The following is a 12,755-nucleotide window of genomic DNA, read 5'->3' as shown; positions in this document are numbered from 1 at the left end:
TTCTCTCTCTGTATCAATTGTATCAATGATGTAAAAAACGAATATAAAAAAAAGACAACCTTATATAAAGAAAAAGCACAAGTTATATGAAGGAGAGTTCATGCATCAGACCATAACAGTTAAAGGTTTCGTTACGCAACAATTCCCAGTCAAAACATTATCATACCACTCAACTCTACCCCAAATCTCTCCTCGGTGTTTTTTAAGCGAAATCTCCGCACACCAAACCTCATTTTGTTTAGTTTTGATAATTATTTTAGGAAAAAACAAAGCCAGTTTCCCACCGCAACACATAATATCCGAGTACCACGAATTTGTCGTCTCAGACAACAACTCTTCCAAACCTTTCACCACACTCCAACGTTTTTGCTTTGGATCATAAGCTCTTACCTCGTTCTTGTACGTATCGTGGTAGTACAATACGTCATCAACTACACATGCACACTTCCACTTCTTAGAATTCAACCTCTCGTCCCTTTCCCATTTACTCTTCTTTGGGTCGTAAATAAAGCTGTTCTTATCATCCCTCATGTATAGCTTATCAGCCATCACCACACAACCATACGACCACTTGCTCCACATGGAACGTAGCTCAATGTCTATCTTTATAATCTCAGGCTCCCACATTTGTGTTTTTGTATTAAATACCACCATCACATTATTCCATCTATTGTAATCGCGATATCCAATTACGTAGATTCTCCCGTCGATGCTGCCAGCGATCGTAAAAGACATGGGCACAGGCATGCTTGGGAGGGTTTGCACCATGTGAGATCTGCAGTCGATGCTTGACGCCATATTCTTCTGGTCCCCACCAAACATATATATCCTCGGACCCACAGCGACAAAACTTACACCATAACACATAGTGGGAAGCGAAGGGATAAGGACCAAGCAACGATTGCCGTTGTTTTTCGGGCGGAGGATATACAAATGGAAATCCTTGGTTTCGTTGTTAAAGATTACAGCATAGAGACAGTGTTCGGTGCAGCCTAACAAGGATCGTCTCGCATATAGTTCAGGGGATACAACGAGTGATCGGAAGTGCTTTGAAACGAGGGAGAGTTTTGGATAGTCACATCTCGGTACACGCGCTAAGATATCAATGATAACATCTTCCGGAAGTGACATAATCAGGGACGACAATGGCGTCTTCTTTGTACTAATTTTATAAAACATGTGTAGAATTTGGCGAGGAAAGTGCAAAACCCTAATAGTAGGCTCAAATATCCGATCACCGAGACAGAGAGCGCATCCCTACTTCCGATAAAATTCCTCCGAATCTAGAACATGCATGCAGAAGTTATTCAGGATGATGCCAAGGCCCGACCGGTCTAAGAGAAGATTAGAGAAGTAGTTTGGGTTGGTGACGACGAGAAAAAATTCGAGCTCGAGAGATGATAACGAGAACGCGACCTTTTGTTTTTGTTTTTCTTCTGTTATATATAGACTACCTTTTTCCTTTTCTTTTTCTAATCGAGTTCCTTTTCCTTTTATCTATAGGAGAATTATATTTTGTAATTAATTATTCTATTTTACTAATGAAAAAAAAAAAAAACAGGCAAGTTCAGGAAGCATATCTCAAATTACGGAGAGCGTTGTGACAAATATTTAGGATTTCTTGAAGATTTATCCAAAATTTAAAACAGAAATGTTCTTGTATATAGTGAATGAAAATTTGCGAGAGAACAAGAGGTTGGCTCACTAATTAAATTTGTAGCTATTTTTTCTTACGAATCAAAAGGAATGTACATGATCTCCCCCTAGGTCTATAATTACAGTCTGCAAATAAGCCGTTTGGTTCTTTATTTCATGATGATCCCAAAATTTGTTGCTGCTATATTCACTAAGGCTTTTGATAGGGTTCAGTTTAATCGTTTTTTGTATCTTCATACTCCTACTTTAATGGTAATATTAGATTTTGACCCGCCCTATACGCATGATTAGAATTAACTTTTAATTGTTAGCTCTAATGTGTTTTTAAACGAGATGTATACTTAGTTACAAAAGACTAATGATATAAATATTGAAATATATAACTAAATAATTTTTGAAATATGATAGTATTCTAATTATTGTTTACTGTATCGAATTTATTATAACTGTCCGATTAGTTTTCTAAGTATTTTATTAAATTATACATGTTTAAAAGATTGTTGGTTGTTTGTTGTTTTTTTCTTTAGAACCAAGCTCAACTAATGGTTTAGCCTTTTAATCATATGGTGATTATACATTAAAATCGTTCAAAATCTCAACACAACTAAACTAAAACCTAACCTAAAGATTCTTAACACAAGTATTTATAAGTCTTCAAGACGTTTGTCGTCACTTAAGACTTCTCGCAAGACAAAAATCAATTGAACTTGAAATTGGGCTTTTGGGGTTGGACACCCATTCTCTGCGGTCAAGAGGTCTGCGACCATGGGGGAACATGTGTTGGTGGGAGTCTAGAAGGCTTGCCGACTGCTTGATGGGACTTTCTGATATTCACATAACTTTTGATTGAACTGTTGGATTGTTCTCATGTTAGCTATGCTGGAAAGCTAGCTAATCCATCTATAAGATATCCAAATTAGAGCTGTATCAGACGGTCAGAAGGTTTTCATTTGAGGGTAAAAATCCGACAGTTTGACTCTGAGCAAAAAATATGGTCTTTTATCCAATTTGCAAAGCTTTTGTTTAAATTTCCTGAAAAGAGACTTATACTATAAATACTAGAAAACTATAATAAAAATACTTACAAAAAATAAAAAGTATTTAAAAAACATTCAAAAATAATCCATAAAAGTGGTCAACATACGATTATGATTCACCATTCCATGGCAGTTTCTAAACCATGAAACATTTATACCCTAAACTTTTACATTTTTTCTCTTTTCTACCTAACAAACTCACCAAAAACATGTCCGAGTAAATTTTACCCAATATTTCAAGAGTCTCAGCCCGCTTTCTTTTCTCTGTTTTAATAAAATCTCACAAATTAAATATAATTGGTTGCATTTAATTCTTTAGCAAAATAATTTTATAAGTGTGGGTGAAAAACCTAGTATATAAGAGGGCAATAAATAAAAGTTGTCGCTCGCATCTAACATGGATAAAAAAAATTTGAAAAATTTATGTTCGATCAAAATAAACAGGGTTTATAGTTTTTTTAAGTTCTATTATAAAATTTATTTTAATATATTAAGTTGATAAAATATTATCGTGTATGGACGCGCAGATAATCTAATGTAATAATTTAATAAAAACTTCTAAATTATTGAGTTAAATATTTTTAAATTATAATTAAACAAGCAAAAATGAAAATTAGATAATAGTCAATTAGCGACTTCATAGGACAGTATAACACGCCTCATTCGAATGTCTACAAATTAATAATCAAATCTATGGCCACCTAGCGCCTAAACGTCGCCTAAGCGGTCGCCTGTACCGCTTTTTAGAGTGCTGATTTTTACGCTTTTTCAAACAACGATTGTATAATATAATAATGGTAAAAGTAGCGAGAGATTCTAATAGCATGATCAAGTTAAAGCATTGCTCCGTTTGAAATTTTGGCATGGAGAAATAGCTTGCCTCCGGTTGGTCATTGTCCACCATGGGTTCCATACCATCCATGTCATAGCAGAGATCCTGACTTGCGAAAACTTTTACAACAATCTACACATAATGTAACAAGAAATATAAATGGTAATGGTAATTTATTATCAAACAAAAAATATATAAACGGTAATTGACAATTCATAATGATGCAAAAGGATGATGATCAATCACCTCATCAAAATTCAGAGGATCACAAGTCGACACAGCCTTGACAGTGGATATTCCAGGGCTCTTTGCCTGGATAACCCCATAGGATGACATAGCCACAACCGTCACGTCTGAGCTAAGCCACTTGTAGTCACCGGATGCGTTTGCACAACCTATATGGAACATCAGTTGATTAACATCTCATATCCTAATCGTGGTAATTTTTATCAAACAAAGGAACAAAAAAGGATGATTCATATACGTGCCTCCGGTCACAGTTAGCTTAATCTTGTGAGAAACATGAGGGGCCAACTGGAGTAAAATCCTAGGTTTCCTGTTCAATGGGAATCGGACTACCTCCTCTGGATTCTTAGGGGAAGCCAATTTAGAAGCTCCTCCTCCAAAGACAAAAAAAAAGCAAAATGCCAAAAGAACACAAGCCGCCTTCATTCAAACCCAAAGATACACTTGAAGTTCACTGTCACATATTGCCAGAAAGTCGTGGGAAGAAATATATATAATATGAATTCGAGCGGATATCTATTGACGTGATTCGTTTAAGACTATGAATTACTGAAAACGTATCTAAGGCATAGATCCATTCCTAAATCAGCAAAATTCTGACCGAGGAAGGATCGATATGGTGTCCAAGAAGATCAAATGAATAAGAGAAACGGAGAGACATTGTACCTCTTTATCAGAGAAACCAATTCGTTGCTTGCCTCAGATCTTCTGGTTTTCGAGATGGGTGATTTACCACTAACCTTAAGCGGCTCTCTTCATCATCGTGACTTTGTTCTGCTCGGATCAACAATCATTGGCTCTCGATAATCTGGTAGTATTAGTTGGTTTACAATCAATTTTTTCCATGGTTTGATTTAACTTTCTCCATGATATATAATATGAATTCGAGCAGATATCTATTGACGTGATTCGTTTAAGACTATGAATTACTGAAAACGTATCTAAGGCATAGATCCATTCCTAAATCAGCAAAATTGTAACCATGGAAGGATCGAAGAAGTTCAAATGAAATAAGAGAAACGGAGAGACATTGTACCTCTTTATCCAAAGATTTGCGGAAGAAGGAGAGAGAGAGAGATTTTGGGTCTCAGAGAAACCAATTCGTTGCTTGCCTCAGATCTTCTGGTTTTCTAGATGGGTGATTTACCACTATCACCACTAACCTTAAGCGGCTCTCTTCATCATCGCGACTATGGCTTTGATTGGTAACAGTTTTGCGGAATCCATAATTGTGGAATGAGGAAAAACCTGCGGAATGAAATAAGTTACTTAAAGGCTTTGATTGGTAACCTGCAAAATGGCGGAATTGCGTTTTTAACATAATTCCGCAGATTTTTTGCCAATCAACAAAAGTCCGCGTAATAAAAAAATACACACAAAAACGCAGACTGCGTTTTTGCTTTAACAAAAATACAAAGGAAAAGTCATTCCGCAGAAAAGCAACTTATAAGTCGCTTAATCTATTCCGCAAAATTTTTTCCACAATTCCGTCATTCCGCAAAGTTACCAATCAAAGCCAAAGCTCATTCTTCTGTTTTTGTATTTTTGTTAAGCAAAAAACGCAAACTGCTTTTTAGTGTTTTATTTTTTATTCAGCAGAATTTTCTTGATAGGCAAAATATTTGCAGAATCGCATTTAAAAACGCAATTCCACAATTCCGCAGGTTACCAATAATTTGTTCTGTCAGATCAACAATTATTGTGGCTCTCGACTAATCTGGTAGTATTGGTTCTTTTGCAATCAATTCTTTCCAACCAACTTTCTGGTTTGATTTCAATTTTCTCGTTCAATTATATGAGTTTTCTGGTTTGTAATATTTTGGACTTTCGATAAATTGGGTTTTTTTGGGTTTTGTAAAACTTTAATTTCTAAGGCAATAAGTGTGGTTAATAAATTTTACACTCAGAAATTTGTATATAGTTTTAGAAAAAAGAGATTCATAACAATGAGCCAGATTTGTCTTTGAATCGATTGAATATAGAAATGCATTAAAAAAATTGGATTTATATTAATAATATAGAAGATGAATACAATATTTTTCAAAGAAAAAAAATATAAAAGTATAAGTGTAATTCTAGGTAGGTAGTCAAGGATAACTATAGTATTCCAAAGTATTGGAGATCTGCAAATTTGGATGGAGCATCTTCTCCCCATGAAGCGGAAGCAAAGGCTCTACTATTAACGATGCAGAATTGCTGGAGTATGGGTTTCAAAAGAGTTGGATTTAAAAGTGATTGCAAAGTCTTGATTGACATTCTAAGGCGAATAACTTCTGATACAAGCATCGAAAACATTAATGCAGACATCCTTTCGTGGGCTACTAAGTTTGAAGAATGTGTTTTCTTACATGTACTTCGATCTTGTAATTCATCGGCTCATATGTTAGCCAAAATTAGCTTTGCAAATCGTATTTTCTTTTCTAGCGTAGGCTCCGCTGTCACATATAAAGAAGTTGAAAATTGAGTGGTCAGGAGGAGGAGATGTCACATTCTTATATCCTAGACCTAAGCTCGGTGCCGGAAAGGTCAGGATATAAGGAAGAGTAGCCAGCACAGGTACCCAAAAAACAAGCTAGGCTTTCCATCAACGGCTGCCTGGTCCCGGTATCGAGGGATGCGGGCCAGGTATGAGTAAATCATTTAAGCGGGAACACTATTCAAATTTCTCTCCATTCGACAATAAGAATATGTCTTAGTCTGATTTGATTACCCATACCCTTACAAACTCATGAGAATGACATTTAATGTGTGTCAGGTGACAATGACCATTTACAGGAGCCAAGGAGAAAAGCAGAGGCTCAGCGAAGAGTCATACAGCGTCTTCACCGCCGACCCAGCTCGTACACTGAGAACAAAAAGGACGTGTCAAGAGACGGTCTCGTTACAGACATAACATGCCAAAAAGTTAGTAAGACCATCAAAAGCGTGATGTCATCACAAGATTTGAATCCAGTGAAATCGGATCGTGGGCCGACCCATTCTCGTGGTTGACCAAAAGGGACCACCAGGGACGACGTCCCCACCACCAAAGGATGGAGTAGCAAGACCGGATCCTGCAGGTAACGAGGTAGTTGTAGGAGGGAAGCAGGAAAAAAGCTATGGCCCGCACCCATGACAACTAGCAACGGAAAATGGCAAAATTAACTCCACATCAAGATAAAAAAACAAAAATAAAAAATAAGAAAATATTGAAGAGTAAGAGGAAGCTACCTGGGAAGTTCCACTGGACGGGGAATCTGGGAAGATTATTTGAGAAAGCGAGTATGAAGGAGTCTTCGTAGGAGTCCGTCCTCCAAAGCCAGGCAAGGGAGCCTACCGGGGACCGCATCAAAAGCCTCGTAGATAGTTCGTACATCAGTGGGTAACCGGGAATCTGCACTAACCGGAAGTAGCATGTGATCATCACCACTGTGATCCGGAACCCTAACAGGTCGAATAAAACCTGCAGGGAATACAAGAGGCCTCAGATGGGGGCATCCATTTGATTTGGAGTAATCGAGGCTACGATACAAAAGTACCCTAAGAGCGTGGGGATATGGCCGTGGAAGCCCGATGTGAAGGAGGAAAAAAGCCTAATACGGCCTAAGCTTATACCAGCGTGCCTCGAATCCGGTTGGATTCGGGAGATCTGACACGATAAGTCACATGTTCTCGGATTCCTCGTGTCTGATAGCGTAGACCACGTTGTCAGATACAAGGAAGTCAGAAACTGAGTGGTTAGGAGGAGTAGAGGTCACATTCCCTATGTCCTAAACCTAAGCTTAGTGATCTAAAAGGCTCAGGATATAAGGAAGAGTGGCCCACACGGGTACCTGGAGAACAAGGCTTTCCATCAACGGCTTCCCGGTCCCAGAATCTAGGGATCCATGCCAGGTATTAGTAAATCATTTAAACGGGAACACTATTCATATATCCCTCCATTCGACAATAATTATGCCTTAGTCTGATTGAATTACCCATACCCTTACAAACCCACAAGAATGATATTTAATGCATTTTTCTTACGTATGTCAGGTGACAGTGACCTTTCGCAGGAGCCAGGGGGAAACGCAGAGGCTCAGTGAAGAGCCATACCGCGTTTGAGCTGCCGATACAATTCATACATTGAGAACAAAAGGGATGCGCCAAGGAACGATCTCGTTACAGAAAAACACGCCAAGGAAAGTTGGTGAGACCATCAGAAGCGTGACGCCTTCACAAAATTCGAATATAGTCAAGTTGGATTGTGGGCCGGCTCATCTGATCTACCATTCATGGGCCAACCCGGTATACTAACCCAGATCAGGTAACTTACTACAAATAATTTTCCCTTTCCTACGGGAAAGGGGTTCACTCTCTTGGCCATCTTAAGACAATATCTCTCTAAATACTTGTGGTTCTTAAGTTCAAGCATTCTACACAGTTCTGACCACCTTTCCAGTAACTTCATTTCGATTCACCTCTACGGCGATTCACAAAACCGTGGAGCTCCTTTACTCACAAACTCTTATTTTTCTCTCTTTTCATCGTAAAAATCACATTCTCACTCCAAGACCCGAGCAGATCCTGTCTTTCTCAAGAACTCTCGGACTATTTTTCTTCACAAAGTTTTCTGACTTCTTTCTGCTCTCCGATCAGCTTTTAGTGGTCTTTTTTGAGCAGTTTTTTGACTTGAGCGTCAGAGAACACACCTCCATCGTATTTTCTAGGCCCTGACGATTTTTTTGTTTTGGCCTTTCTCGAAAACCAAAAATCCCATACACGATAATTATGTGATAAAAATTGGATGCTAATGTTGGAGTCTCTAAATATGTGTGTATACATATGTAAATAAATTTTAATAATTTATTTGTAATTATTTATTTAGTTTAAAAATCTAATTTCAATTTCATTTTTCCTATTATAATATTATTTTTTATTTTTATATAAATTCTTTATTTTTATAAATTTTTAAAAATAATAGTTTTTGAAAACTCTAATTTTCAGTGTTAAGGTAGAACCAAATAAAAATTTATACATAATTTTTTTATTCAGCAATAACATTAGATTTTGTAAACTTTTTTAATTTTCTGATTCAGCAATAATATTAACATTTGCATTTTTTTATTTTGAAAATTGATTTGGACAAATAAAATTGTCTTTTAAAATCTAATGTGGACACTCTGAAAACATTTAACTTCAACTTTTATTAGCACTAGATCTTGCATCCACGCTACGCGTAGGTATTTTGTTGATAAAAATTATATGCAATCAATTATATTTATTAAGATGCAAATTTTATACATTAATATTTTAATAATATATTAAAAATATTATGATATTAATCTAATAATTTTTATGTAAATTGTGAAATTTTTATGATTTTGTTTTGAATCTATGTACAATATGTCATATTTTAAAAACGTATTATTTGGTTGAATACATATAACTAAATATCCCCCAACCAACTGTATTTTGTTGATAAAAAAAACAGAGGCAGAGTCGATGATCAAACAAACTGAAACAGATAACCAGATCAAGAATTCTGTAGAGTTGATGGTATACTTTTTCGTTCAAAATAAACAAACTAGTTTTTCCTCAAATTAAATCATCTATTTTCATTTACATAAAACGTAATCAGCAAAAAGAGATTTTAGGATAATGAAAAAACAAAACACAAGTTATATTAAGGAGAAGAGAGTTCCTTAAATCAAATCATTACAGCTAGAGGATTTGCAGAACTAAAATTCCCATCAGTCAAAACTTGATCACACCACTCAACTTTACCTCAAATCTCTCCTCCTTGATGTCTTTCCAGGGAAATCTCGGCACACCAAATCTCATATGTTTTTTCTTTAATTTTATTGAAAAACAAAAATATTTTCCCACCATAACTCACAGTGTATGAAGACCATGAATATGTCGTATCAGGCAAAGATTCTTCCAAACCTTTCACCACACTCCAACACTTTTGCTTTGGATCGTAAGCTCTTATCTCGTTCTCGTACCGATCGTGGTAGTACAATAAGTCATCACCTACACACGCATACTTCCACTCCTTAGAATTCAGCACCTCGTCTGTTTCCCATTTATTCTTCTTTGGCTCGTAAACAATGCTGTAACGATAATCCCTCATGTAAATCTTATCAGCCATCACCGCAAAACCATACAACCACGTGTTCCGTAGCTCATTGTCTAACTTTATCACCTCAGGCTCCCACATCTGTGTTTCTGTATTGAACACCACCATCACCTTCCTCAATCTATCATTATGGCAATATCCAATTATGTAGATTCTCCTATCAATGATGCCAAAGATTGTATCAGACATGGGCACAGGCATGCCTGGGAGGGTTTGTACCGTGTGAGATCTGCAGTCGATGCTTAACCCCATATTCTTCTGATCCCCACCAAACATATATATCCTCGGACCCACTTGGACAAAGCTTCCACGGTAACGCATAGCGGAAAGCCAAGGGATAAGGACGAAGCAGCGATTGCCGTTGGCTTTCCGGCGGAGAATATACCATTTGTACTCCTTGGTTTTTCCCTTAAAGAGGACAACATAGAGACAGTGTTCGGTGCAGCCCAACAACGATCGTCTTGTGTATAGCTCACGGGACGCAACGAGTGATCGGAAGTGCTTAGAAACGAGAGAGAGTATTTTTGTCAATTAATTTTGTAAATTTTTAAATAGTTTTTCAATAATTATACGTTATCCTTTCTAATAAGAATGAATTTTTTTAACATGTTTATTTTTATTCTCGTTATATCTGTTTTTAATGAATATATCGTATTTATTTATTTTAATAATTTTTTAGGATTATATTCAGTTTCATCATATTTATTTTTACATCCTATAATTATAACTATATAGGTAAAACCGGTATAATTTAATACATACAAATTTTAAAAAATAAAATAACAAATTGAACAACTCAAAACTAAAAACTTCTATATTAATCTATTGTAATTCCAAATTGAATATACAAAATCTAAGTTTTTATATCATTTTTGCATAATTTATTACATGAGAGTATGTAAAAATATATTTTGCATATGTGAAAAAAAATCTAGATGAATAAAAATCATATTTATTACTTATTTAAAATTTCACGTGAAAAGCTTTAAAATCAAAAAACTTAAACTTGTATAAGTAGCATATATTTTTTTTTGTTTATAGATAATAAATTAAATTTATAACTTAAACAGTGATAATGGAGATTTAATATCATGTTGATTTTTTTTTGTTGTTAATAGAGATTTCTTTATTTTGTTATTTTTTTTTTAACCATAATATTATAATTAGAAAACTTTTTTTAATTTACAATTTTGATATATATACGAATAAAATTGAATTTTTAAATGTTGATGTGGATACCTTGAAAATAATATAGCTGTAACTGTTATTAATAATAGAATAATTTTAATTAACAATTTTTTTATATTGTTTTGTATTAACAATATAATTTTATAATTTTTTTTTTAATTTTAGTTATTGAGGTGCACTAATAAAATTGACCTTTTAAATCTTATGTGAATCCCTAAAGGCATATAGCTTCAACTTTTATTTTCTTTAAAATTTTTTTTGTTAACTATATAATTTTAAAATTTTGAAATTTTTTCTTAATTTGAAGTATTGATGTGACCAATAGAATTGGACTTTTAAATCATATGTGAACATTCTTAGAGGCATATAGTTTTAACCTAAGCTGCATGGAATCGGAAGCAGAATCGCGGAAGCGGAAGCGTTTGGAAGCGAATTTTTCAAAAAATTTAGGAAGCGGATATGTGTTGGAAGCGTATGGCTTAATAGGTTTAATGGGCTTGAAATATATTAAACAAATAATTAGTTTAATTAAATAATATTAAAAATAAATTAAAAAATGATAATGATGGCTTAATGGGCTTTAAATATATTAAGCCTAACAAAATTGTAATGACAGATCATCTTTTTCTTCTATAATTTTAGTCGAAGTTTGCAGCAACGCTTCCAACCACGAAAAACACGATTCCAACTCGGAATTGAACGATTCTTCAGCGTTTTCAAACGATAAAATTTCAGAATCGCGATTCCACAATGATTCCGATCGATTCCGTGCGATTCCGATTCCGATTCCGAAGCGAGAATCGTAGCTTTCCGAGCGATTCCGTGCAACGTAGGTTTTAACTTTATTAGTAATTGATTTAGAATTATTAGTAATTGATTTAGAATTAAAGCTGAAAGATCTCACACGAGGCCAGTGATTTTAGTCTCTCTTCCTTTTTTGAGGCTTACTGAATCTATTTGAATGCTGCTTGATCAGCTAATTGTTACTTTTGTGATCAAGTTGGGTTGTTATAAGTCCACAACCTCGGATACCTCAACTCATTCGTCTTAATAATGTAACATTTTTCTCTATTTTTAGTGCTTCGTTTTTCAAAAGTGTCGAGTATCAATCAGTTGACATGTTTCTAAGATTGTTTGGTTCTTTTATATTGTAATGCTCAAGTGAAATGTAATGCTCAAGTGAAATGTAACTCTAGATATTTGTTTGGTTCTTTTATATTGTAATGCTCAAGTGAAATGTAACTCTATTTTTTATTTTTTATTTTATTTGAAATAATTGTACACACATGAAAAAAAAACTTTAAATTTATTATAGTTATGTGACAATAATTTGGATGTTAATCTGATATAGCATTATGGGCTAAAGTTTTAAGTTTTAAGTTTGTCGTTGGGCTTTTAATTACTTACGTATTTCCTTTTCGTCGATTAATTAACCGTCGTAGATTTAGGGTTTTATTTCACGATGTATAAGTACTCTAGCTTGAGCTCTATTGTTCTTTGGTTTTTTATTTATAAAGAAAGAGAAGTTCTTCTCAACCTCTTGTGTCAACCGAGCTTTGCTTCCAGATTTACTACAAGAGATATCGATAAGAAACTTAGAGCTTGAGAACTCTTGTTTCTTGTCTTTTATGCTTCTAGCTGCTGCAACAGTTGGTATCAGAGACAGCAACGTTCTGAGATGCCGTCGTAAAAGAAT

At 34.9% G+C, this 12,755-nt stretch overlaps 3 protein-coding genes across 5 annotated transcripts; all 3 read right to left on the bottom strand.

The window, feature by feature from the left end:
* Positions 1 to 105: 105 nt before the first annotated feature.
* LOC18026908 (F-box/kelch-repeat protein At4g38940) lies at positions 106 to 1,179 on the bottom strand. Its single transcript, XM_006410013.1, has one exon. It carries the CDS (start codon positions 1,177 to 1,179, stop codon positions 106 to 108), a length of 1,074 nt encoding a protein of 357 aa, XP_006410076.1.
* Positions 1,180 to 3,324: 2,145 nt separating this feature from the next.
* On the bottom strand, positions 3,325 to 5,003 carry LOC18026907. Of its 3 annotated transcripts, none has more exons than XM_006410012.2 (5): positions 4,808 to 5,003; positions 4,438 to 4,579; positions 4,014 to 4,225; positions 3,772 to 3,920; positions 3,325 to 3,657 (listed from the first exon to the last, which is right to left on the bottom strand). In XM_006410012.2, exons 3-5 carry the CDS (start codon positions 4,195 to 4,197, stop codon positions 3,385 to 3,387), a joined length of 606 nt encoding a protein of 201 aa, XP_006410075.1. In that variant the 5' UTR covers positions 4,198 to 4,225; positions 4,438 to 4,579; positions 4,808 to 5,003; the 3' UTR covers positions 3,325 to 3,384. The 3 variants fall into 3 exon arrangements, 2 of the variants coding, with proteins under 2 accessions (XP_006410075.1, XP_024003782.1); XM_024148014.1 differs by having other exon boundaries at positions 4,438 to 4,511; positions 4,935 to 4,953; XR_002896515.1 differs by lacking the exon at positions 4,014 to 4,225.
* A 2,013-nt stretch (positions 5,004 to 7,016) lies between these two features.
* LOC18026906 (F-box/kelch-repeat protein At4g38940) lies at positions 7,017 to 10,192 on the bottom strand. The gene is made up of 2 exons (XM_006410011.2): positions 9,679 to 10,192; positions 7,017 to 7,213 (listed from the first exon to the last, which is right to left on the bottom strand). The coding sequence occupies exons 1-2, from the start codon at positions 10,190 to 10,192 to the stop codon at positions 7,017 to 7,019; spliced, it is 711 nt and encodes a 236-aa protein (XP_006410074.2).
* Positions 10,193 to 12,755: the final 2,563 nt, after the last annotated feature.

Source organism: Eutrema salsugineum, unplaced genomic scaffold (genome assembly GCF_000478725.1).
Source record: "Eutrema salsugineum unplaced genomic scaffold, Eutsalg1_0 scaffold_10, whole genome shotgun sequence".
Classification (NCBI taxonomy): domain Eukaryota; kingdom Viridiplantae; phylum Streptophyta; class Magnoliopsida; order Brassicales; family Brassicaceae; genus Eutrema; species Eutrema salsugineum.
This window is presented reverse-complemented; position numbering and strand designations above follow the sequence as displayed.

Coding starts and splice junctions, on each gene's coding strand:
- LOC18026908 (XM_006410013.1), bottom strand. CDS start 1,179: ATGTTTTATAAAATTAGTACAAAGAAGACGCCATTGTCGTCCCTGATT.
- LOC18026907 (XM_006410012.2), bottom strand. CDS start 4,197: ATGAAGGCGGCTTGTGTTCTTTTGGCATTTTGCTTTTTTTTTGTCTTT. Junction 3,921..4,013: donor TAAGCTAACTGTGACCGGAG/GCACGTATATGA, acceptor TGTTCCATATAG/GTTGTGCAAACGCATCCGGT. Junction 3,658..3,771: donor ATCCTCTGAATTTTGATGAG/GTGATTGATCAT, acceptor CATTATGTGTAG/ATTGTTGTAAAAGTTTTCGC.
- LOC18026906 (XM_006410011.2), bottom strand. CDS start 10,192: ATGCGTTACCGTGGAAGCTTTGTCCAAGTGGGTCCGAGGATATATATG. Junction 7,214..9,678: donor GTGTTGGAGTGTGGTGAAAG/GTTTGGAAGAAT, acceptor TATTCCCTGCAG/GTTTTATTCGACCTGTTAGG.